The sequence below is a fragment of the Cyanistes caeruleus genome, chromosome 19, assembly GCF_971803275.1.
Source record: "Cyanistes caeruleus chromosome 19, bCyaCae1.hap1.1, whole genome shotgun sequence".
Taxonomy (NCBI): Eukaryota; Metazoa; Chordata; class Aves; order Passeriformes; family Paridae; genus Cyanistes; species Cyanistes caeruleus.
In genome coordinates, this window is record NC_141719.1 from 2,282,920 (window position 1) to 2,309,450 (window position 26,531).

A 26,531-nucleotide genomic window follows, 5' to 3' on the forward strand; every position below is an offset into this window, starting at 1 on the left:
AATAACATTTGAGCAGCAGTTGATACCTGGAGCTGGGTAGGGACACTACTCCATCCATTGTAGAAATGACAGTTCAGGATCCATCACAGCTGAGCATCTCTGGGATTTTTTGGTACCCCTTGAACTTTTTGGGCCATTGTGGCACACTTTGTATGAACAGGACCTGTCTTCCCTGTGACTCTGGTGGTATCAAACACAGCCTAGCTGGCCCATCACAGGATGTGTGTGATGGATTTACTTTTAAGAAACAAAGATATACACCTAAGAAAGTTTATGCTGCTAGAGGCTGATGGGAGTTTTTCTCCTGGCCAATAACTGGCCATTTCTGAGAACTGACAGTAGTTTTGACCACTGAAAAGTGAGATCAACCTGTGAATACCATCTTAAGACTTAATCCTGGGAGTTTCCTAGTCTCTTTGGTTTCCAGCTTTGAAAAGCAGCAGAACTCCAGCTCCTGTCTCCTCCCCAGGCCATGCGGCCCGGGCAGGGGCTGGGCTGGGCCTGCTGCAGTTCCCGAGCCAGGCAATGGGGCCTGCGGGGCTTGCCCCAGGCTCAGACCAGGCCGGGCTCTGCTGCAGCCTCCCGGGAAACCTCCGGGGTGCCTGAAGCCATTCCCAGTTGGCCCCAGCTCTGAGCACTGCTGAGCTGAAACCTGGCACCATCAACACCTGCAGCTTGAGCCAGATTTTAACCCTTTTACCACCCAGATGAGACTTTCAGATTTAATCCTTTTTCCAGGAAGAAGGCAAGAAAGAGTGATCAACAGGTAAAGAGACAACATAAACTATCAAAGACAGTGAAGAAAGGAATTAAGCTTCAGATGGGGGAGAGAAATAAGGAGATGCTTTAATAAGCTGAAATAGTCTTTTGCTAAAACTATGGAGATGGACAATAGTGCTATGAAAAAACTCCTTTAATTCATGAAAGTATTTTGGGGGGAATGGAGTATTTCAAAGTGTAGATCTAAGCAAATGGTGAAGTAGTTGCGATACTATGAGATGCTGGAACAGAAAAAGAATAGTAATAGTTGTTGAAGATTTGTGGCCCTTGAGAGGCAAAGAGAAAACTTCTGTTTCCAGAGAGGATCACAGAGACAGATGAAGAGAACTTTTGCCTTTGAGTAACTCATCCTTAAAATGATACCCCTTGACTTATGACCCATAACACACCTCAGTGGTGTGAAATGGGAGGAAAGGACTGATGACAGAGTTTTCTGGTCGGCTGGCATCAGAAAAATTCAAAGCTGTGAGAAAATGGTTTTCTTGTAAAAAATGCCACAGATTGGCAGAGGAGAACTTCTTTTTCTCTACAAAGACTGATGAAAAGAGTATAGCAAAGTTAGGACTGTTTTAACAACCAGGTTTTTTTTTTTGTCTCTATGTTGTCATGTCAAGGGAATGGTTAGGTAGTGGAGAAAAAGGCTTTCTGGAGGTTTTATTCTGGTTTCTTATTCTTATAGTTTTGTTAATAAACTTTATTTCTTTTAAGTTTTAAGCCTGTTTCGCTCTTCTTCTAATCCATATCTCACAGCAAGAAATGAGTAGGTTTTTCTAGTGATTTTTTAGCAAATGCTTTAAAACCACGACAATGTGTCAGTGGGCTTCTAAGTGCCATGCCCTTTGAAGGGCTCATCAGAGACCTCCATTAACACATGGCTGGTTTTGTACCAGCTGTGTTTCAGAAAGAGTGGCAACGTGAATGAGGGAGCTGCAACTTGAGCTGAGCAGCAAAAAAGCTCTATTTTGCTCTTCTAGCACGTTACATTTCTCCTCTATCCATAGGTTTTTTTCTGTGCCACAACCCTTGTGTGGGCATATCATGGCTGGAGATGGGGCCCACACCACTCCTGCCCACCACAAAGGCCACAATACAGGTGGAAATGCTCCTGCAGCCAGCTTCAGGAGCTGCACCAACCAAAGGAGGCCTCTGCCAGCAAGGAAGTAGAGGGAGAACTTTGTTCTGCTAATATTAATGCATTTGTATTTCCCCATGGAGCTGCTTACCAACATCCAGCTCCTTCTGCTGAAAAAGCAGGGCTTGGGAGGGAAGTAGTGGGAGCAAGATGCTGGTTGGGCACAGCAAGAAAAATGGGAAGCCTCCACCAGGGCCTTGAACTGTAGTGATGCAGAGCAATATGGATTCTCCAGGCAGGTGCAAAAGAAAATTTGTTTATTGCAAAAAACAGACCTTTTCAAGCAATTAGGCCTTTATCAGTTACATTCCATTTAAGCACAACAAATATAATTCAACCAACCACCATATACCACAATGTAAGCATGTAATGGTTATATAATTTGTTTTTCTACCTGCAATTCAGCCGAGTCATTCCCAGAGTCCTTTTCTACTTAGCCAAACTAACAGCAGTGAGCCATGATTTTGCAAGGGTAATGAGGCCTTCTTTTTGTGAAGTTTTATTTATCCCCAACATTAAACCACCCTCTCCTGTGCTTTTGGGCCCTGTCAGAGGCAGTACAGAAAGACAGACCCATAAATGCCAGCCATGAGCTGGTTTATCCATATTTTCTAGGAATTTCAACAGTTCCCTTTCTCTTTTCACTATTTTTTTCAGCCTGTCACCTCATGCTTTGCCCTGACATCTCCCAGCCAGAACCTTCCCACACTGGCTGCAACCTCTTTGTCCAGGCACAAGGCTGAGGGGGGGGAGCAGGGGGTGAGCCTGTCAGAGATAGGCAATGAAGAAAAATATTGTGCTTATGATGCTTATTTAGTCCTTTCTTCTACTGATGAATGATGATGGCAGATAGGAAAGTATCAGGGAATCAACAGAGACCCAGACAACTTGTAGAATATAGCTAAAATGAGAAATAATTTATTTTTTTTCTATATATATGTATTTTATTTTTTTTCAGGAATGTATCTTTATGCCTTTTCAGGTGGCAGTCATTTGTTTAGTAAACATCCACTGCAATCAGTTGCAATTGCTTTCCAGCTGATGTTTATCAGTTTATCTTTGCTGGCTGCTTGGAAATCTGTGTTGTTAGCCCAAACTGATCATACTGCAAAGGTAAAGTATGAACAGGTCATATTAAGAAGGAGGAATTTTTATTGGCATAGTTTTTGCCATTATGCTCAATAAGCAAAGGTTGCCCTTTTTAAGTGCCTTAAACATTTTCTTTTTGAAGAAGTCATCACCTTATTACAGGTCTGGGAGCTGACTGAAGGGGCTGCTCAGGGCTCCCACTTCACTGCAGCCTTGCTAGAAGGATTTATAGATTCCTCTGCTGAGACAACTGCTGTCTCCCCTTTCTCAAGCAGCAATACAGCAATTCTAGCTTCAATAACTGCTGCCAGTGTGAACACACTCAGAATGAACCAAGAGGCAAAATCAACACAAACTGGACACAAGGAAAGAGAAATTTCAGTGAAGAATAGAGGCTCAATACTAGGTTTGTTACATATGTGGGTGAGATTCAGTTCCAGATTCAAATATCTATTTTTAGTCACCTTCATGCCCAAATGAATCTGTAGGTGAGTGAGCTGAATGTCTGAGCTGCCATAGTAGACAACACTATTAGAGGCAAGAATGTTTCAGTTCAGTCTGAGATAGACAACTACATCAAGACAACTGATTCATTTTCCAGTCCCTATGAGCACAAGATCCCACAAGGCATTGACTGGGAATATAAAGGCAAATCAAGAAAAGAACAAATACCAGTGAAAGCAGATCAAGCAATATGTTACAGGTTGTGGAAATTTTCAATTTAATGTGATACTGAAAAATCCTTTGAAAAACTACTTCCTTTTGAGTTTTCAAATCTTTATGGATTATTCTTTATCTATTTGAAAAAAAATCTTGCAAATCAAGGCTTTTATGCCAGTATTATACATGACTGTGGGAAAACCATGGTTTTCCTTTTTTTTCTTCACAGCCAGGTTTTAACCCAGCTCAAAAACTGCATGCATCAGCAAGATAAGACAACATAGAGAGTCTTTGAAATACCTGTAACTAATCCTTAATTCCAGTTCTCACACAATATAATTGCAGTAAAGACATGAAAGTGCTGATTTATAGTTTGATGAGGATTTAGCTGTTAGGGCTAAAGCATAGGCCTCAGTCTTATCTTCAGTGGGAATTTACTCCAAACATGAAACTGATGTCTGTCAATCTCCTTCCCACACCCTGGATTACAGTGCCATCACAGAGATGCAGACAGCTGAGAGAAGAGGAGGAAGGAATTACCTCACTTTCTTATCCAGATCTCTGAGTAGGAGATGCTAAGAGAGGCAGGAGCACAACTGGTACTGTAATTGAGGAGGCAATATGCTGTAGGACCAGGTGAAGCTGCTGAGATGTGACTCACTTCAGATTTCCTTGTTTGTGGGAGGAACTGCAGTTTGGGAAGTGAAGACCAATACATGAAAAATAACCCAACCAACCAAAAAAAAATCCAAAACCCAAAAACACAAACAAAAAATCCCAGCAAACCAACCAACCAACCGAAAACACCACACTGTAAGAAAAACCAACCAAAAACCAAGCACCTCCAAACCCTGAACAAATCCAGATGTGTTGCATGGAGAGGAAATGGCTTCTCAGTAAAGTGAATGGTTCCACTGCTCTCTTCACCACTCTGATCCTTGTGAACGTAGAACGTGTCCCCTCCTTAATCTGGGTGAGGAATAGCCCAGAGATCAGGACAGTAGATTGGCTTTTTACACAAACTATCATGAGGTTCAGATACCTCTGAAAATAGTCGACAATTTTCCAGAGCAGCATAGGGTATGACTGGCTATTTTAGAGGATGTAAATTTATTAAATCTTTCCTAGCACACTTATCTTGCAAAAGTAATGCTGGGTGAATACCCTATGTTGAGACAGCAGCTCAACATCATCAATCTCTCCTGATTCCAATGGAATAAATGTCTTAAGTTCAGTACAACGCTTCCATAGTTCTGTTCATATGATCTTTGAAAACCTTCAGCTCCAAAAACAAGAATTTGATTCCTGTGCCTTTTGTTTGGGACTTGATGACCTCAGGCTTTGAATCTTCTATCTTTAGGCTTTGTTCTGCTCTTTTATTGCTTCTGTTGTTCGTGGTGACTTGCTGTTATCTCACTGGAATTTCATCTCGGTTTACTTCACAGAATTAACCAGGTTGGAAAAGACCTTTGAGATCATCAAGTCAAACCTGACCTAACACCACCTTATCAGCTAAACCATGTCACTGAGTGCCACATCCAATCTTAAACAACGCCAGGGACTTCCTCTTCTTTATTCACATATCCTTCCTTATCACTGTATTCAGACTCATTCTTCCCCCCTTCTCTTGCTTCGGCTTTGGTCCATTCTAGTCCTTGGTAATTCTTATCATCTCCTGATTCTAACTTCTGCAACTTCTGTTCCTTTTCAGATGCTTCCTCCTGCATTGGGCTATTCTTCCTCTAGCAATAATGCTGCCTCTCAGTAGGACCCCTCCTGCTTTTCCTCACTGAGGACTCTGAGTACTTGCAGCAGGCAGGAGCCTGTGCCTTCTCTCCATCCCTACATGTTTTCTATGAGACACACTGGCTCTTACTCTTCACTTTTTCTGTGCAGTCAGCATCCGATGGATTACAGAGCCAGTGTAGCCCCTTTCATCTCCTTTAGAACACACCCCCACCTCCCCCCCTTCTCATGCTTTCTTGTCAAATTATTTATAGGACATTGATTCACAGACCTGTTATGTCTAATTATATCCATTCACTTCTAATATGAATCGCAATTCTGTTAGGAGTTAAGATTGCCAAAAATGTTTTGACCTAAGAAAGAGGAGGTGGTGGCTACATATGCAGATCAGATCCTATAAAAGTACCCTGGGATCTGTGTGACTCGTCCTTTCTCAGAAATCTCTAAGGTAAGAGTTTCAGGGCTTGGGACTAGGGAGATCAGGAATGAAGGGAAACTGGCCCTGCATTCCATAAGTTCCAGTGCATTCCTATGGATGCTCACATTCATTCAATAGGGGTCTGCCAGTGTCAGCTGGGATTTTCAGTCTACTTTCCAGCCATCCATATGTTTTCAGTCTATAAATGTTGTCTGGAGTGCAGCAGTAAGTTACTAACTCTGTTTTTTGATACTGTCTGTCTTCCAATCTGCAACTCTTTGTCTCACAAAAGGTAAGATCTTGATTTATTCACTTTTTAGGGACAGGTAGAGTTGCTGTAAGGCAGAGCTTCTGTGCAGGTGTGCTGGAAATCCTGGTAGTAGTTTTATTTGTGTCCATTGTATAATTACAGTATGAGAATTGGATTGTTGATATTTTTGTCACAAGATTATTAAAGAGCGTGAATTTTAAAGTATGATTACTGTGGAATTGTCTTCACTCTGCCGTGGGATCTCCAGTAGACACCAGTTCCTGGAGAAACTATCCTAAGGGAAAAAAACAAAAAAATCAGAAAGTACTTTCCAATTATTTAGAGTGGGTTTTTTGCATTTATCTCAGACATCAAGGGTCACTGGCACTGATTGTGAAGGAACAGGAAAATGAATATGTATTTAAATAATGATAATATGTTCTTTTTTCACATGGAAACTTGAGGAATGTTGTTAGAATTTTGTGTATCAAAACATCAAAGTGCTAAAATTTCAGTCTGAACTTCCTTATAGGCTTTTTCTGCCTCTGAAAATATTGCATAATTCTGACAAAATTATATTTTGAACTGAATAAAGGATGGTACCTACTTGGATAATTGAAAAAAAGAGAGATGGAACTGCAACTAAATTCAGTTTTAAATATTTACACTAAGGAAAATAAACTCTTCACATTTAGTTTCTTCAGTGATTTATATATTAATTTTGTCAAATATTGTCACTAGAATATATCCCTCAAAATTATAAAATGTTGACAAGCAATCCTGTAAGGAATATAACCAGCATACTTCAAATCAGTGAAGGAGAGTTAGCATAGCGCTGATTTCAGGAAATGTCAAGCAAAACAAACAAAGGAAAATAGTTTAATACTTTAAAGTCAATTACTGACACATTACATACATATATAAATGTATACTAACCTACTATATATATAATAGTTTTTGATAGTAGCATAAGGATATATTGTGAGAAAGGCATCCAGTGTCTATAAAATACCACCATGTACAATATTGGCATAATGTACCATATACATATAAATATAAACAAATATACTATAATATATAATAACATAATATATATACTGACATAGCATATACTAAGATATATAAAATAGCAATCTTATTCCTCATAGGAATAATTAGTATTATTCCTGTTAGGAATCTTGTAACGAAATGTGAGATAATATAAGCAGTGTTAAAATTGTTGGCGAAAAACTGGGACCATTTTTCAGCCTTATATGATTATTTTGTGGCATGGTCTCATTTGAGTTATAACATATTAATCAAGTGGAAGAACATGTTGTTAGAGACAAAACCAGAGAGGAAATTGCATCCATTCATTTGAATTGATAGCACTAATTTGTGTTGTGAAGTTCATCTCTGGCTAAGAAGGCAAAGTAATTTTTTTTTTGCTGTAAAGAATATTCTTCCTGATATCTAATCTAAACTCATCCTATTTCAGTTGTGAGCCCTTCCCCTTTGTTCCGTTGCTCCAGGACCTTGTCTAAAATTCCCCTTCAAGTCTCTTGGATCTCCTTTAGGTAATGAAAGGCTGCTAGAAGGTCTCCTTGGAGTCTTCTCCAGACTGAACTACCCAGCTCTCCCAGCTTATTTCCAGAGCAGAGGGGCTTTATCCCTTGGAGCATCTCCATGGCCTCCTCTGGATTCACTCCAACAGCTCCGTGTCCTTCATCTGCTCCAAACACAAAAAGATAGAAAGCATTCTTCTGTAAATGCAAAGGTCCACTAGGATTAAAGATCTGACTATACAAAAAATAATAGAATAAAATTGCAAAAATAACTCTGAATTTGCAGAAAAATAAAAGGCTTTAGTTGATACCTAAAGAAGAGCAATTGAATGTGCTGTAGGAGTGTTTCTTTCATCACACACTATTTTAATATATTCTCTACCCTCGCAGATACTTGCTGCATTACGTGTAGTAAGCAGCAGCAGCCATGTCTACAGACGCTGAGATGGCCATCTTTGGGGAGGCAGCTCCTTACCTCCGAAAATCGGAAAAGGAGAGAATTGAGGCCCAGAACAAACCTTTTGATGCCAAGTCATCTGTCTTTGTGGTTCATGCAAAGGAATCCTATGTAAAGAGCACAATCCAGAGCAGGGAATCAGGAAAAGTCACTGTCAAGACTGAAGGGGGAGAGGTGAGTAAAGTGCAAGATTTACAAACACCAGTTCATTCCCACTCTGCTCTTAGCTGACATGCATCTACCTTCCTGCCTTCTGACAGACCATGACAGTGAAGGAAGATCAGATCTTCTCCATGAACCCTCCCAAGTATGACAAGATCGAGGACATGGCCATGATGACCCACCTCCACGAACCCGCCGTGCTGTACAACCTCAAAGAGCGTTACGCAGCCTGGATGATCTACGTAAGTGGCAGCAGCAGCTTCCTTTGGGCAGCCTCAGCAAGTGCTGGGCCAGGCTCAGGGGAAGCCAACGTGCTGTGTCCCTTCCTCACAGACCTACTCGGGTCTCTTCTGCGTCACTGTCAACCCCTACAAGTGGCTGCCCGTGTACAACCCCGAGGTGGTGTTGGCCTACCGAGGCAAGAAGCGCCAGGAGGCCCCTCCACACATCTTCTCCATCTCTGACAACGCCTATCAGTTCATGCTGACTGGTGAGTGCCTCTCATCATAAGCATCAGATCACAACTGTTCTGCTTTGTCTTGATAAAACCTTGTCATGAAAAATGAAACAGGATTATGTAGTGCTGGGAATTCTGCTTCTGCCTTGTTCATTCCTTTCTGTCTCTGTGTTATGGAGTTCCAGAGTGTTACCCATGATCAGGGTTCCTTTGCCATGGGTCTTTACTGTCCCTTTCTCTGCTGCTCTATAAGCAGTCTTGTAAATTAAAATTAAATTTATTTAAATAAAACAATTTACTGTATGCAGGAGAAGGAAAAGAACATAGAGTGGAAGAGAGAAGCAGCACATGGCTCTTCAAGGGCTTTCAGTGCCCATGGCAAAGCATTATAGAATAACAGAATGTTTTCTGCTGGAAGGGATCTTTAAAAATGACATGGACCTTCCCTATGATATTTGGAGGGACATCTTCCACTTTATTAGGTTGCTCAAAGATCTGTCCAACTTGACCTTGAACATTTTTAGTTGTGGGATATTGGCAACATCTTTGGGCAACATGTTCCTGTGGCTTACCACCATCATCATAAAATCTACCTCTTTCAACCTAAAACTGCTGCCCCTCATTCTGTCACCACAGACTTGGGAAAAAGCCCTTATCTGTCTTTCCACCACTCATTAGTCATTTGGACACTGAGCCTTTGACTGTAACTCCTTTCTTCAGACTTCCAGTGAATTCTTTATCCAACAGTCCACCCATCAAACCCACACTTCTCTAAGATTGGGTCATAAGTGTTGTGAATATGTTTCAAGTAAAGGTGCAAGTGCAAATTGCTTTGCAAGGAAATGAAATGGAAAAAAAGGCTTAGGAGTAAACAAAGAAGAAAGTGCTGGGTTTTTTCCTTGCCATGACTTACATTCATTTTCAGTATTTTTGTGTTCTTCATTTACAAAGTGTATTTGTTTCTGCCTCGTTCACAGATCGGGAGAACCAGTCCATCCTGATCACGTACGTACACCCCCTGCGCGGGTCCCTGCGGGGCTGCCCGGTGCCAGGGGACCTCCTGCCTGACCACGCACCCTCTGCTTCTCTCTTGGCTTGGGCAGCGGAGAATCCGGTGCTGGGAAGACTGTGAACACAAAGCGTGTCATCCAGTACTTTGCAACAATTGCAGCCAGTGGGGACAAGAAGAAGGAGGAGCAGACATCAGGCAAAATGCAGGTGAGGTCCCAGGGCTAGAAACCTGCAACTATCCAATTTCTTGAAGAGCCAGATGATGACAAGAAGACTTCTATTTCAGGGGACGCTTGAGGATCAAATCATCAGTGCCAACCCACTGCTGGAGGCTTTTGGAAATGCCAAGACCGTGAGGAACGACAACTCCTCACGCTTTGTAAGTTGTTACTTGGGACAACTGTCAACACCAGTTTGAATATTCTTGCTGTCCAGATTGGTAAAATAGTTCTCAATTGACTTTCCTGCTGCTTTCAGGGTAAATTCATCAGAATCCATTTTGGTGCCACAGGCAAACTGGCTTCTGCTGACATTGAAACATGTAAGACACCCTTCTGGCCTGATCCCCTTCCTTCCAGCCTTCCCCACTTCTTGTGCTTGACTCTGTCCTACCATCCTTGCCAGATCTGCTGGAGAAGTCCAGAGTCACTTTCCAGCTCAAGGCGGAAAGGAGCTACCACATCTTTTATCAGATCATGTCCAACAAGAAGCCAGAGCTAATTGGTAGGGAAGATCACTAACTCCTCCAGGCAAAGGTCATGGAACAGCACTCAATTCCTTTCTGTGCCAATTTGACCTGGCTGGGTTTTGTCCTTCTCTCCAGAGATGTTACTGATCACCACCAACCCCTATGACTATCTGTACGTGAGTCAAGGTGAAATCACAGTTCCCAGCATTAATGACCAGGAGGAGCTGATGGCCACCGACGTAAGTAGCAGAAGTTTTCTTAGGTGAAGTTTCCTTTCTCTGACCTTTAACAGTTGGGGTACTCAACCTAACAACTCTTTCATTAGAGCGCCATTGACATCCTGGGTTTCAGTGCTGATGAGAAAACAGCCATCTACAAGCTGACAGGGGCTGTCATGCACTACGGGAACCTGAAGTTCAAGCAGAAACAACGAGAGGAGCAGGCAGAGCCTGATGGCACTGAAGGTACCAGCACAACCCATCCCAGAGCATGGAAGACAGCGAACACTCAGTCAGTTAAAGGCAGCATGTCAGGGTCAGAATGAGTGACTCAGCCTGTGCATTTCCCCAGTGCCAGTGTTGTGGAAAAGCAGTGGGAGCTAGCCAGAGGAATTCCCTGGAAGAACATAACTCAATGGAACCTGTAGATTATTCTGAACAATGCAAAAAATCAAGTCCAGTGACTCCTAAAGCATGCTTCTGCCTCCTGTCAGAGCAGGAGTCAGTGAAAAGTAATGAAAGTTTGGGTGCTGTCTTGACTGGAATCTTCCCAGACCTGACATGGAACCAGGAGCAATTCTCAAGTACTAATAAATAATGATATAATTAAAGTAGAATAACCTATATACAACTACATGTGCATATACATATATATGTGTATATATTATATATATGTGTGTGTGTGTGTGTGTGTGTGTGTGTGTGTGTGTGTGTGTGTGTATGGATGTATATATATCTACAAGACTGGAATTTCCTTCTTGTTTCATCTTTCTTGTTATAAATGTGCCTTAAATGTTTTGTTGGAAATAACAACAACACATTTAACACATAAAATAAAAGCATCTCAAAATTAGCATCTGTGTATAAATCTTATATAATAAGGTCTGGCCTTCTCCCTTTGAAGAACCCTGTAAATAGCTCTGGTGCCTGCTATCGGCTTCACTGTGAGACAAGACAGGCAGCAGATTGGAAAGTGATGACAGAGTATATGCAGTGCTGTGGTGCTTGTATTTGTTAACCTAGCTGCAGATAAAATGAGAGTTGGGAAACACTTAATTGTGTTTGATATTTGTCCTTAGGGACAATATAGTCCAACTATGAAAGTTGTACAAAATATCCTGTTCATACCTTTGTCATTAAACCTCACTAATCTACCTCTCTCTCTCTCCAATGACAGGAGAGTTTCACTGACTACAATTTTCAGTGCAGCATACTTGAATACCAGCCACTTTCCTATTCTGTTTATTCAGAAATTGTGACTGTTTGATCTGCCATTTTCATGGCCATTGGTCCTTTTGTCTGTCTAGTCTCCTGCATGTTAACTGTAAAAGTATTGCAATAATATTTGTCTTTATTAATCGTATAGATTAAATCACAAAAAAATTAAAAATTCAAGAGAAACTACAATATTTTAAAGGACATGGTAACGTATGTGTGGCTTCTGTAGAAATCTGAATTACTGCAAGATCCTTTCACTGGAGAGCTAACATCTGCTCCTGCTCATGCTTGTTCCTTTAGTTGCTGACAAGGCTGCCTACCTGATGGGTCTGAACTCAGCAGATCTGCTCAAGGCCCTCTGCTACCCCCGCGTCAAGGTGGGGAATGAATACGTGACCAAGGGCCAAACTGTGCAGCAGGTAAGAGACAAGTGATAATAGAAAACAAAATTACTTGAATTACAAATTTTGTACTTCCTCTTTTGATGCAGATGGTAGCTTTCCTTTAACCTTTTTTTAGGTGTACAATTCAGTGGGTGCCCTGGCTAAGTCTGTGTTTGAGAAGATGTTCCTGTGGATGGTTGTCCGTATCAACCAACAGCTGGACACGAAGCAGCCCAGGCAGTACTTCATTGGTGTCCTGGACATTGCTGGCTTCGAGATCTTTGATGTAAGAGGAGACTCTCCATAAAGCTCTCCTGGAAGAGGCATTAGGAAATTGGAATAATTTAGGGATTGGAGTGTGCTTTATTTCAGTTATGGGTTATTCCTATTCATTGAATAATTCTGCTTTTCCTCTAGGACTGGTACCCATCTGGTTCTCACTACGTGTGGTATCCCACAGGACTGTATTTATTTGTAGATGTTTATTGTTGCATGCAGAAGTGAAAGTTGAACAACTGATAAATAGTAGCAGAGAGGGACTTTAAGGAAGTTAAAATATGCCATTTGAATGGAAGATTTTGTTAATGCTGAAGCCAGATTTCCTCTGAATGCTTAAGAATAGACAGGTAATGTACACAGATTCAAACAAATGAAAAGATGGACTTGAACTAAGCTCTGCAGATCTATTCAAATCTCAGAAATATGCTGAGACAGTGCCAGGGCCTATGCCAGTCACCTGTCCAGTTCCAGCACAAGAAATTCAAGATTCCAATCATGCAGACCTTAGTGGGATAAGAATAAAGCCTACTGGAAGATGGAAGGTGTTCCTGGAACTGAAATTCACAAGTAAATAAATTTTGCCTTCTGCAGTTCAACAGCCTGGAGCAGCTGTGCATCAACTTCACCAATGAGAAACTGCAACAGTTCTTCAACCACCACATGTTCGTGCTGGAGCAGGAGGAGTACAAGAAGGAGGGGATTGAATGGGAGTTCATTGACTTTGGCATGGACCTGGCTGCCTGCATTGAGCTCATTGAGAAGGTTATTGGTCCCCACATACTTAATAATTTTTCAGTTATAGAACCTCTATTTTAACATTTCTTAAGATTTTTTTTTTTCCTCATTTCAAAGAAAGAGCATATAGGAAGATTAAACTCTTCCATGTATCTTAATGCTATTACTTTATTAATTTTGCTTTCCACTTTCATGAAACAAGGATAAAATTAATTTCTGTATGCTACATCTTTATTACATCACAACCTTGAGTCGTATGGGGGAGCTTCTGTTGTTATAACTGATGGCATACCAACTAACAAAACGCCTTTTCTGGAGAAACATAAGATTACACATACTGAGGAGGATTTTTTGGTATAACTCTTATCTTCCATTCCTCTTTCTTACATACATTGCCTCTGTTTCTTCCTTCCACACTTTTTTCACATGTTGCTATTTCTCCCAGCCCATGGGTATTTTCTCCATCCTGGAAGAGGAGTGCATGTTCCCCAAGGCAACTGACACCTCTTTCAAGAACAAGCTCTATGACCAGCACTTGGGCAAGTCCAACAACTTCCAGAAGCCCAAGCCTGGCAAAGGCAAGGCTGAGGCTCACTTCTCCCTGGTGCACTACGCTGGCACAGTGGACTACAACATCACTGGCTGGCTGGAGAAGAACAAGGACCCTCTGAATGAAACTGTTGTGGGGCTCTATCAGAAGTCATCCTTGAAGACCCTGGCCTTACTCTTTGCAAATGCTGGAGGGGCTGAAGCAGGTGATTTCTCTGAAATCAGTTCTACTATTATTTACAGAAACATAAAATAATAAATCTTGTAATAGTATTTTGCAATGAGATTTATATTTCTAAAACTGAAAACACAAAATGTCATCTACTTTTTGGATCTCAGTCTAATAAAGGATATTATAACTCCCTAGAGACCTTAACAGATCTGTAGGTTTTAGAACGAGACTGCTGTACTAGAACATTAACCCAGCCTAGATGAGAAACCAGATTTCTGCAATATGGGCCATTCTAAATTACTTCTGGGAATACAATCAAATGTATCAGCATGGTGTTAAATTTATGCATACCCTTAGATGTGTGAATGCATAAATACTGCATTTGATTTATTTACTAGCTATTAGTTTACTTCCTCAAATATTTTTCTATGCAAGGTGTTACATTTTATTTCCCAACTGCATTTTCTAAATTTCATCTCGAAGTCATTAGATTTCATTCTACTGTCATCTGAAAAATTCAAGTCTCTTTTTGTAACTTTAACCACTGTCTGCATTTGCAAATTTTGATCATGATATATTTTTGCTAGATTTTTTTAAGATAAACATATAGGGTTTTTCGGATTCTGTGTGCTTTTTTTGTTCACTTCTTTATTAAAAAACTATTATTTTTTAGAGAGCAGTGGCGGTGGTGGCAAGAAGGGTGCCAAGAAGAAGGGTTCTTCTTTCCAGACAGTCTCAGCTCTCTTCCGGGTACTGTAGAATAATCATTCTAAACTTACCACATTATGAAAAGAAAAACAGAAAATTCTGTTCAGAAAAGAACTGGTTGATCTAATATATCTTTTTGTTCAGAAAGTATAAAAATATTTGCTTCTAGAAAAGAGGAGTTCTTACTGAATATTGGGAAGTATTCTTTCAGAACTGGCCAAAAGTTCTGTAAAAAAAAATTACCAATCATGGTTTTATTGTAGTGTTTTTATCTCCACCTAGTATTGAGATTGTGTGACACTTTTAAACCCAAGGCTTTGTTCTTGCTCCTAAGGAAAATTTAAACAAGCTGATGAGCAATTTGAGAAGCACACATCCCCATTTTGTGCGGTGCCTTATTCCCAATGAAACAAAAACACCTGGTAAGTTGTTAAAGTTCAGAGCTGTGATATATCTGATCTTTGCTGTGCTGTAAAGTGATACACAATTTTGTTTGTGATTTATTAGGTGCCATGGAGCACGAGCTGGTGCTGCACCAGCTGCGCTGTAACGGCGTGCTGGAAGGGATCAGGATTTGCAGGAAAGGCTTCCCCAGCAGAATCCTCTATGCTGACTTCAAACAGAGGTCAGATTACCTGTCATTACCCTTTATCATACTCACAAATGCTGAATAATTTGCATTTCCTAATTGTTTTAAGTACTGTGGAAGTTTTAAGAGAGGTTCACTGCACCTACCTTTAGGTATACAAAAGTCAATTGTCCAAGTGAGTCATCCAGGTTCTTTCTATAGCTATTGAGGAAAAAAAAAGACATTTTCAAAGGGCTATTACTTATTCCCGTTCTTTATGCATATCCTGGTATGAGAAAAAGTATTTTTTAACTAAGTATCCAGAAGTGAAGTTGACTACCTTAGACTTAGGCACCTGGAGAACAAAGCAAGATGACTTTCACCTGTCAATACAGATATATGAATAAGGACAATAAAAGACATTCTAGACTAACTGGTTCAAAACCCAAATACAGTGAAAGTATCTTGCTTCTTGTTCTGCATCAGCTGGAAAATACTCATATAGTACATACTCAGATAGTACATATTGCCAATATTTAGGACTGAGATTTGATTTTTTTTCCCTGCCACGTATTTTGCTTTTCCACATAAAGTTCTCACTTAGAAATTAGGCATTTAGGTAACATGGCATGTGAAATACATCAGTGGTTACCCACAGAAATCATTATCCATTCTGTGTCAAAAATCTTTGGATTAAGAGAAATGCACAATTTTCCCTAAAAACATACTTACCCATCCATGAGAGTGCAATGTCTATACAATGTAAGAGTTCAGATTTATTCACCTGCCTTCAACTCTCGATCCCTCTTCGGAAAATCTTAGCAATGGCATTGCTTGGTACAGGTTTGGTTGAGCTTTTGAGAATCTGACCTTCTCCATATTCTATTTCCTGATTCCACAGATACAAGGTGCTTAATGCCAGTGCCATCCCCGAGGGACAGTTCATTGACAGCAAGAAGGCTTCTGAGAAGCTCCTTGGCTCAATCGATGTGGACCACACCCAGTACAAATTTGGACACACCAAGGTACAAATTCCCCCATTCACTGCATTCCTGGGCTTTGCTCGACCTGACAGTGATGTGCTGCAACATTCCCTTTCTCAAGGTGTTCTTTAAAGCTGGGCTGCTGGGACTCCTGGAGGAGATGAGGGATGAGAAGCTGGCCCAGCTCATCACCCGCACCCAGGCCATGTGTAGGGGTTACCTGATGAGGGTGGAGTTCAAGAAAATGATGGAGAGAAGGTGGGTTTTGACTTGTCTTGCAGGGCCAATCCTTATCAGATACTAATGGCATGAACAAAACTGAAAATAAGATGCTTCACAAATAATCTCATCTATTTCTCATTAATTCAGTTCATCAATATGGAAGTATATCCTGAAAATAGATGAAGTAGTGTAAACTCCCAGCTTAGGGAAACTAAAAATTTTTTAATACTTTGTCCTAATAATTGCTGAATTCATTAAGAGGCTATATTATATGTCCAGAAACTCAATATCTAGCCTAAGCTAATTATTTTAGTTCACTGCTAAATAAAAAGAAAGACATACTTCTATCACAAGAGAAGCATCCACTTCCCTTTGATAACTTCCATAAAAGCAGCCAAGTCAGCTTACAGAAGTATTCCTTTTCATTGGCCATGAAAAGTGAGCCAAACACCTGGACTCCAAAACTGTCTCTACAGGTTGATACTCTACGTAACACTGGAAGGTTTTCTGTAGAAATATATATATTATACATACATACTATTAAATTTTTTTTATAGTTTTTAAAATATGTACCAAAACGTATTTTGGTATTACCTTTCAGGGAGTCCATCTTCTGCATCCAGTACAACGTTCGTTCATTCATGAATGTCAAACACTGGCCATGGATGAAGCTGTTCTTCAAGATCAAGCCCTTGCTGAAGAGTGCAGAGTCTGAGAAGGAAATGGCCAACATGAAGGAAGAGTTTGAGAAAACCAAGGAAGAGCTTGCAAAGTCGGAGGCAAAGCGGAAGGAGCTGGAGGAGAAAATGGTGGCCTTGGTGCAGGAGAAAAATGACCTGCAGCTCCAAGTGCAGGCAGTGAGTATTGCTAAAGTTCTTGGCTTGTAACATCCTATATAAAATCATCCCAAATGTCTCAGTGAAGACATATTATCCCAAAATATCAATTACTTTTAAAACATATGCATATTTTATAAAATAGGAAGAAAAACCATATAGAATAGCTAAGTTGAAACCTGCAAACATTAATACATCTACAATTAACTGTTGCAGATGGTTCCTTATACTTTTAAATCAGGAGAGAAATAATCAATTTTCAGCCAGCAAATAGTACAGTTTATACTATGTCATTTTAATCCTATGCAATAACTCACAGAAGCAATTAGAAACACAGAATAGTCTGAGTTGGAAGGGCCTCAGAAGGATCATGATATCGAGCTCTTAAGTGAATGGCCCATATAAGGATTGAACCTATGACTTTGATGTTCTTAGCACCATGCCGTGACTGACAGAGCTGATCTTAGAGTCACTATCGCATCTTTATAGAACTTCATATATTTTACAATTTTGATATGTTATCAACCGACCAAATAAGGTTGTTTGGAGGTCCTCTTAACACATTTTGTTCAGGTGAAGTTCAGGAAGGGCTGAGAGTGTCAGGTATTTCTCTGGCATTTATGGTCCCTGCCTCTTCAAGAAAAATGGTAAAAAAGTTCACTGCTTCCTTTTTTCCCTGGAAATAACAATGTAGTAACAATAATGTCCTTAAAACTGTATTTACCAGCAAGCATTTGGATTAACTGGTTGCCATTTAGATGTCTACAGCCTAAAATTACATCTGGGCCAGTAGCCTCAGGTTGAAAACTCTTTATTTAAATGAATCATATAGGAAGCTGATGGTTTGGCCGATGCTGAGGAAAGGTGCGACCAGCTCATCAAAACCAAAATACAGCTGGAAGCCAAAATTAAGGAGCTGACAGAGAGAGCAGAAGAAGAAGAAGAGATGAATGCTGAGCTGACAGCCAAGAAGAGGAAACTGGAGGATGAATGTTCAGAACTGAAGAAAGATATTGATGACCTTGAGCTAACACTGGCCAAGGTGGAGAAGGAAAAACACGCCACCGAAAACAAGGTATGAGGTAGAACCTGTCAATCACACTCACGGAAAAGAGTTGATATAAAGTTTTAATCACAATTTTGTGTCTGTGCTTGTTCCATTCTTCCTAAAGGTGAAAAACCTGACTGAGGAGATGGCAGCCCTGGATGAGACCATCGCCAAGCTGACCAAAGAGAAGAAAGCCCTCCAAGAGGCCCATCAGCAGACCCTGGATGACCTGCAGGCAGAGGAGGACAAAGTCAATACTCTGACCAAAGCCAAGACCAAGCTGGAACAGCAAGTGGATGATGTAAGCACACAGACACAGTGCAGGAACAGGACAGGTATGGAGCCTGAGCTGGCTGGTAGAGCACTGAAGGTCTTGTTGTGTTCAGCTGGAAGGGTCCCTGGAGCAAGAGAAGAAACTGCGCATGGACCTGGAGAGAGCCAAGAGGAAACTGGAAGGAGATCTGAAGATGGCCCAGGACAGCATCATGGATTTGGAGAATGATAAGCAGCAGCTGGATGAGAAACTGAAGAAGTAAGTGTGGCTCTGGGGCTCCTGAGTACTGGGCTGGACCACTTGTCTTCTTCCTTTGAGCTCTAACACGGTTCACTTGGCCCAAAGGAAAGACTTTGAAATCAGCCAGATCCAGAGCAAAACTGAGGATGAACAAGCCCTGGGCATGCAACTTCAAAAGAAGATCAAGGAGCTGCAGGCAAGTCTCTGTTCCTTCCCCTCTCTTGCTCAGGCTCAGCTCAGGCAGGAGGAGGGCACGGGTGTGAAGGGTCCCTCCTGTTCTGCAGGCGCGCATTGAGGAGCTGGAGGAGGAAATTGAGGCAGAGCGAACCTCTCGCGCTAAAGCAGAGAAGCATCGGGCTGACCTGTCCAGGGAGCTGGAGGAGATCAGCGAGCGCCTGGAGGAAGCAGGAGGGGCCACAGCAGCTCAGGTGGAGATGAACAAGAAGCGTGAGGCAGAGTTCCAGAAGATGCGGCGGGACCTGGAAGAGGCCACGCTGCAGCACGAAGCCACGGCTGCCGCCCTGCGCAAGAAGCACGCGGACAGCACCGCTGAGCTGGGGGAGCAGATCGACAACCTGCAACGTGTGAAGCAGAAGCTGGAGAAGGAGAAGAGTGAGCTGAAGATGGAGATTGATGACTTGGCCAGCAACATGGAGTCTGTCTCCAAAGCCAAGGTACACAAATATTTCTTCTCATTAATTGAAACATAATCAAGTATTTATATTTTAACATAGAAATTTTAGTTAGTCATGTTTTAGAATAAATTATTGCACTTTGCAACTTGAAACACAAATGTGTTTAAAAATTTTAGTATTATTTAAATAATTTTTATATCCTTTGGTTGAGAGCTAATAACTTCACCTGTAACACCTAACCTAAGGCACTCTGGGGTCTCATTGCTTGATTCAGAATATTACAAATGAGAGGCACTGACCATATTGCTTTATAGTTTCTTCTAAAATAAGAATTACTCCTATAATAGAAATTGTCATTTCCTTTTTATTCCTATTTTACTTTTCTTACCTTTAATACTTCAGTGATATAATCTCTGAGAGACAAACAGAATTTGAAGTTAATTCTTCATTTTACAGTGTCCGATCATTCTTTTTATCTATTGAAAATAGATTAGTGAAAATTAAGAAATTATAGAATCATAGAATGCTTTGGGCTTGAAGGCAGTTTAGAGGTCGTCTCATTTCATCTGCCCTGCAGTGGGCAGGGAATATACAGCTGTAGGAATTGGGGACACAAACTTCATAGAAATATATATCAGTTACTAACTGAGAAATTCTGGCTTTTCATTCATTCTTTCTTCCTTCATAAGACTTCAGATTCTCACAGTTTATGAGCTGAACCATCTTAAACATCTTTCCTTCCATTCCTCATGCAAACAGGCAAATCTAGAGAAGATGTGTCGTTCCCTTGAAGATCAACTCAGTGAAATTAAGACAAAGGAGGAGGAACAGCAGCGCATAATTAATGACATTAGTGCTCAAAGAGCTCGGCTACAAACAGAAGCTGGTAAGGCATTTGTGTTTTTAAGAGAATACTGTATATTACTTGTGTCCTTTAAAAAAAAACATAAAAAGCACCTGGAGTCTTTTGTTTAACTCAAAATATTTTCATGTGGGCATTTATTATCAAGATGAACACTTTTACATACGTTTTTTTACGCATCTGAACATTCCCAGGTGAATATTCACGCCAGGTAGATGAGAAAGATGCTCTGATTTCTCAGCTGTCAAGAGGCAAACAGGCTTTCACCCAACAGATTGAGGAACTCAAAAGGCATCTAGAGGAAGAGATAAAGGTAAGAAGGCTCTCCAAATTCTTTGTTGTCCATTAGATTCCTTCTGTCTGGGAGTAGCTTTAGACACATATGAAAAAACAGAATCAACAAGACAAAAGGGAGGAAAAAAACCACCTAGGTAATACAGTGCAAACCTTACCATACTAGTTTTGTTCCTCCTTCACCACAGTCTATGTGTTAATTGTTTTGCAAATCCCCAGACCTTCCACTGCTATTCAGTATCTTGCCCATCAGGCAAGGATATTTCCCAGGATATTTCCATTCATTTTTACACTGGTTTTTTTTTCCCCCAAGGCCAAAAACGCCCTGGCCCACGCCCTGCAGTCCGCTCGCCACGACTGTGACTTGCTCCGGGAACAATATGAGGAGGAGCAGGAGGCCAAGGGGGAGCTGCAGAGAGCCCTGTCCAAGGCCAACAGCGAGGTGGCTCAGTGGAGAACCAAATACGAGACAGACGCCATTCAGCGCACGGAGGAGCTCGAGGAGGCCAAGTATGTGGGATGCAGGATGAAAAATGATGGGAGAAGATGGAAACTGGTCAAGGGAAATTGGCATCTCTGAGAGTGGGTTCAGACAAGAGTTAGATGAGGCATCCAGGTTATACTGTCTTTGTAAAAAATGGGGAGAGATGGAGGGAGAGAAAAAATGATTGATAGAGGAAACATAGGCTTCAGGGCTAGAAGGGCTAAGACAGGCCTGATCCTCCATAAGTGATAAGACACAGAAATGATAGATCTGCATGCATGCATGCACTCATGGACAATAAAAATTACTGTGGAAAGCATTTAGATCAAAACCTCCAAAGTGACAAACTCATGACAGTAAAAGAAGTAATGTCCTTCCAAGCTCTAACGAGGCACTGTGCTTCTCACCTCCCAGGAAGAAGCTGGCCCAACGTCTGCAGGATGCAGAGGAACATGTTGAGGCTGTCAATGCCAAATGTGCCTCCCTGGAAAAGACAAAGCAGAGGCTGCAGAATGAAGTGGAGGACCTGATGATTGATGTGGAGAGATCCAATGCTGCCTGTGCTGCTCTGGATAAGAAGCAGAAGAACTTTGACAAGGTCTTTTGGCCTCCAGCACCAGCACTCCTGGCCAGAGCATGCCCCTGTGATGGCCACAGCCCGACTCACACCCCGTTTCTCTTCAGATCCTGGCAGAATGGAAGCAGAAGTATGAGGAAACACAGGCTGAGCTGGAGGCCTCGCAGAAGGAGTCGCGCTCTCTGAGCACGGAGCTGTTCAAGATGAAGAATGCCTATGAGGAGTCCTTGGACCACCTGGAAACAATGAAGCGGGAGAACAAGAACTTGCAGCGTAAGTCCCTGGCCCTCTGCTCCCCTCACTGGCCTTTCTCACCATCAGCCATGACCACCATTGTTCATGGGTCTGTGCCTGCAGATCTGCAGAGGTGCCTGTCACCTTGGTGGGACAGGATCCTTCCCATTCTGCCCTGTGCCTGACCATGCCATTGATCTTTGTTCCCACAGAGGAGATTTCTGACCTCACCGAGCAGATTGCGGAGGGAGGGAAGGCAATTCATGAGCTGGAGAAAGTGAAGAAGCAGATTGAACAGGAGAAATCTGAAATCCAGGCTGCTCTGGAGGAAGCTGAGGTACACAGCATTATTTCTATCTCTCTTACGCCTCTTGGATCTCTCTCTTGTTTATCCCATTCCCAGACAAAAGAGGAGAAGAGGTTTTAAAAAAGTAGAGATATTATCTAAACATAGCATTCTTTTTCACTCAGTGCTTCAGGTTCAACATCTGTCACATGAAAGGTGTTATTTTTTCTTGTGCAGGCCTCCCTGGAACATGAGGAGGGGAAGATCCTGCGCCTGCAGCTTGAGCTCAACCAAGTGAAGGCTGAGATCGACAGGAAGGTAGCAGAGAAAGATGAGGAGATCGAACAGATGAAGAGAAATCACCAGCGAGTTGTGGACTCCATGCAGAGCACTCTGGATGCTGAGATCAGGAGCAGGAATGAAGCCCTGAGGCTGAAGAAGAAGATGGAGGGAGACCTAAATGAAATAGAAATTCAGCTGAGCCATGCAAACCGCCAGGCTGCAGAGGCACAGAAGAACCTGAGAAATACACAGGGAGTGCTCAAGGTCTCTTGAACAGAAATTGCCTACAGTGAAATATCTTAGTTAATACTTTCAGTCCACAGGAGCTCTAAATCTGCTTATAATTTCTTTCTATGGCTCTACAGGACACCCAGATCCATTTGGACGATGCTCTCAGGTCACAGGAGGACCTGAAGGAGCAGGTGGCCATGGTGGAGCGCAGAGCAAACCTGCTGCAGGCTGAAGTTGAGGAGCTCCGGGCAGCCCTGGAGCAGACGGAGAGGTCAAGGAAAGTGGCTGAGCAGGAACTAATGGATGCCAGCGAGCGTGTGCAACTCCTCCATAGCCAGGTGAGGTCATTTGGTGAGAAATAACACTCCTGGTAACTGGGAGAACACTTTAATGCTTTATTCCAGTCACCACTGGATACTCAACATGGAGGAAGCCAGTCTACCTGTCTGGAGTATTCATCACGTTACTTAAAGAGATCTTTGCTGAAATCAGTGTGTGCACTGGTGGTTCTCCCAGGCTGACAACGACACACATGCTTCCACCTCATTTGCATTCTCAGACACTTTATTCACAGTGACATGCCAAGTTCTCTGTGCAGTCAGGAAATGGAACCCTGAGACCACAGCTACATTCATTCCTTGCTGGCTGAAATGTAGCACTGAGGAATCCTCATGTACTTTTTTACTAGCGAGGAACTGGGGATGAATTCCTCTGGCTCGTTTTAGCATTTATTAAGCAGAATTTGACATGAGCTGTGTGTCATAAGAGCCACTGAGCAATCAAGTACTGAAATCTACAGAAAGTGTCCAATTTCAAGTAATGGAATGTTTTGGGAAGGGATTCATCCCATCTACATTCAAAATTTTTCCTCTTTTCAGTTGTTGAGAGTGAATTACTCTTCCCCAATGCTGAAGAGGAAGCATTTCGTTGACTTTTCTCTTACTCTATTTTTGTTACTTTCCTGTGCCTGCCTTGGTGGATGACATGTGGCACAATCTATATTAAAAAAAAACTTATGCTGTACTTGATATGATACTGCAAGCTAACAAAAAAAAAAAAATCATGTTCATGCTCTTCAACAGAACACCAGCTTGATTAACACCAAGAAGAAGCTGGAAACAGACATTGCCCAGATCCAGAGTGAAATGGAGGATACCATCCAGGAAGCCCGCAATGCTGAGGAGAAGGCCAAGAAGGCCATCACAGATGTGAGTTGGGCACTCCTGGCATTGCTGATGATGAATGTAGTCTCCCCAAAATATCTCCAGTCCTTAAATGGCTTTGACCTTTTATTGTGATAGGCAGCCATGATGGCAGAAGAGCTGAAGAAGGAGCAGGACACCAGTGCCCACCTGGAGAGGATGAAGAAGAACCTGGACCAGACAGTGAAGGACCTGCAGCACCGTCTGGATGAGGCTGAGCAGCTGGCACTGAAGGGAGGGAAGAAGCAGATCCAGAAGCTGGAGGCCAGGGTGTGTAGGGCTGGGGTTGTGCCTGAGTGAGCGTGTCCTTGCAGAGACGTTGTCAGGGAAGCTGCAGGGATGGGTTTGTCCTTGCAGGTGCGGGAGCTGGAAGGGGAGGTTGATGCTGAGCAGAAGCGCAGCGCTGAAGCCGTGAAGGGTGTGCGCAAGTACGAGCGGAGGGTGAAGGAACTGACCTACCAGGTAAGGCAGGAATCTTCTTTGTGTTGATACACTCTTATTCCTGGAACCAAAAATGTAGCCCTGAGCCTCTGTCCTGAGTCACACACACAAAAAGGAGAATAATGAAAGCACCAGGAGTTTACTATCTTTCTAGTCATGTTCACAATATCCAGTTTATCACTTCTGTCTTACTGGGCAGCAATGTCAAATAAAAATGTTAGTCTCTGTTTCATGTAGAGGAGGGTAAAAGAGATGCTTCTCTTTCTTCTCATTTTCTTTAGTCTGAGGAAGACAGGAAAAATGTTCTCAGGCTTCAGGATCTAGTGGACAAACTGCAAACTAAGGTGAAAGCTTACAAGAGACAAGCTGAGGAGGCTGTGAGTATCACTGTGTTCAGTCAGTCTTTAACCAGGTGGAAGTGGGACTCTGTGTTGATATTTTCACCTGTGTAGCTCTGTTTGAACCCAGGTCAACATTGTGGCAGTAGGTCTCTACTTCATTTCACTTTCTTTCTTTCATATCTTCACCTAGCAGTGTCACAGTGGAACTGTTTTAAAACCTGTTTTATATTTCTTCCTATCTCCAGGAGGAGCTGTCCAATGTGAACCTCTCCAAGTTCCGCAAGATCCAGCACGAGCTGGAGGAAGCCGAGGAGCGGGCTGACATTGCAGAGTCACAGGTCAACAAGCTCCGAGCCAAGAGCCGGGAAATCGGCAAGAAGGCAGAAAGTGAAGAGTAAACACCTCCAGTGCTGTAAAGTGAGAGAATTGCACAAAATGTGACATTCTATCACTTTTATTCTGTAATCACTGCTTTGTCTTTCATTAATCTGTAGATGAGTAATGCCTACATAATAAAAATTGTAGAGCTTATGCCATGTAAATAATGAGAAGTTGAGTGTTGCATTTTAATCATTACCCTGAATTATTTTAAGGATTACATTTTTCCTTGCTAATTTTAAATTTATTTATTCAATTAAAAATCTTGCTTCAGGTATTTTCAAAGTTTTTCAGCCACTTTTAAAGTGGTCTGATCAGATATCCTGCTTTGTTCTCACCAGGAAATTTAAACTAATACTTCCTTTGCTGAGAAAATAATTTTTTCTCTGAAACAAAATGTAATTATCCCTTATAACTGTTGCTTGGAATGTAATAGATATTACCTTAAGTGTTCTGTCCAAACAATAAGAACTTATTACACTTTCCTTCCTACTCCCACTTAGTCTTTGATTATTCTTTTAAATCTTGTGTCTTCTTTGCAAGATCTTACTTCAAGTTAAATTTCTTCAATCCTTCAAGCCACTTTGGAACATAATTTAGAGGGCATTTAAACCTAAAAAGAGATCTATTTTCAACTTTTGTTCATGAAAGTGATGTGAAACCAACATTCCCAGGGCAGCATAACCAGTAACCTCATGTAGTCAGTTGGTCATTGTCTACATTTTGTTTACATAACTACCCTGAATTTCCTAAACTGGTCAGGCAAACACCTACCTCCTATGAAGTCTCCAGTGTAATCCTGATAACTTTGCACAACATGGCCTCACTCAAAATGTGGGTTATCATTCTTTGTGGATATCAGCAAACATCAGAGAAATCCATGGTCACCTCTTAAAAATCACATTGATCATTCAGTGCTGTTTCATGCTAATGCACCCAAGTGATCTGTCCTGGGTTGCTTTCATCTCCTGGGATGGGTTAGACCATCAGGAACACCTTCCACTAGACCAGGTTGCTCCAAGACTCATCCAGCCTGGCCTTGAACACTTCCAGGGATGGGACAGCCACAGCTTCTCTGGGCACCCTGTGTCAGGGCCTCTCCACCCTTACAGGCGCTTCCTAATATCTAATCTAACCCTACTCTCTTCCAGTGGGAAGCCATTCCCTGTGTCCTGTCCCTCCATCCCTTGTCCCCAGTCCCTCTCCAGCTCTCCTGGAGCCCCTTCAGGCCCTGGAAGGGCTCTGAGCTCTCCCTGGATCCTTCTCCAGGTGAGCATCCCCAGCTTTCCCAGCCGGGCTCCAGAGGAGAGGGCTCCAGCCTTCAGAGCATCTCTGTGGCTCCTCTGGGCTCTCCCCAGCAGCTCCAGCTCCTGTGCTGGGCCCAGGCTGGGGCAGCTCTGCAGGTGGGGTCTGACCTGAGCACAGGGGCAGAGGGGCAGAGTCCCCTCCCCTTGTCC

General features: G+C 42.1%; 1 protein-coding gene across 1 annotated transcript; it reads left to right on the top strand.

The window, feature by feature from the left end:
• The first annotated feature begins 123 nt into the window (after positions 1 to 123).
• On the top strand, positions 124 to 25,238 carry LOC111937203 (myosin-1B). The gene is made up of 39 exons (XM_086857381.1): positions 124 to 766; positions 8,010 to 8,250; positions 8,337 to 8,480; positions 8,572 to 8,728; positions 9,673 to 9,700; positions 9,799 to 9,913; positions 9,993 to 10,085; positions 10,184 to 10,247; positions 10,331 to 10,429; positions 10,530 to 10,633; positions 10,720 to 10,858; positions 12,131 to 12,249; positions 12,350 to 12,499; positions 13,084 to 13,254; positions 13,673 to 13,982; positions 14,622 to 14,698; positions 14,991 to 15,078; positions 15,164 to 15,281; positions 16,126 to 16,249; positions 16,329 to 16,465; positions 17,031 to 17,286; positions 18,098 to 18,340; positions 18,438 to 18,614; positions 18,700 to 18,845; positions 18,933 to 19,023; positions 19,112 to 19,501; positions 20,222 to 20,348; positions 20,519 to 20,637; positions 20,932 to 21,128; positions 21,517 to 21,700; positions 21,787 to 21,952; positions 22,126 to 22,250; positions 22,437 to 22,745; positions 22,847 to 23,050; positions 23,795 to 23,920; positions 24,014 to 24,184; positions 24,272 to 24,376; positions 24,637 to 24,732; positions 24,942 to 25,238. Exons 2-39 carry the CDS (start codon positions 8,047 to 8,049, stop codon positions 25,092 to 25,094), a joined length of 5,826 nt encoding a protein of 1,941 aa, XP_086713507.1. The 5' UTR covers positions 124 to 766; positions 8,010 to 8,046; the 3' UTR covers positions 25,095 to 25,238.
• The last annotated feature ends 1,293 nt before the right edge of the window (positions 25,239 to 26,531 follow it).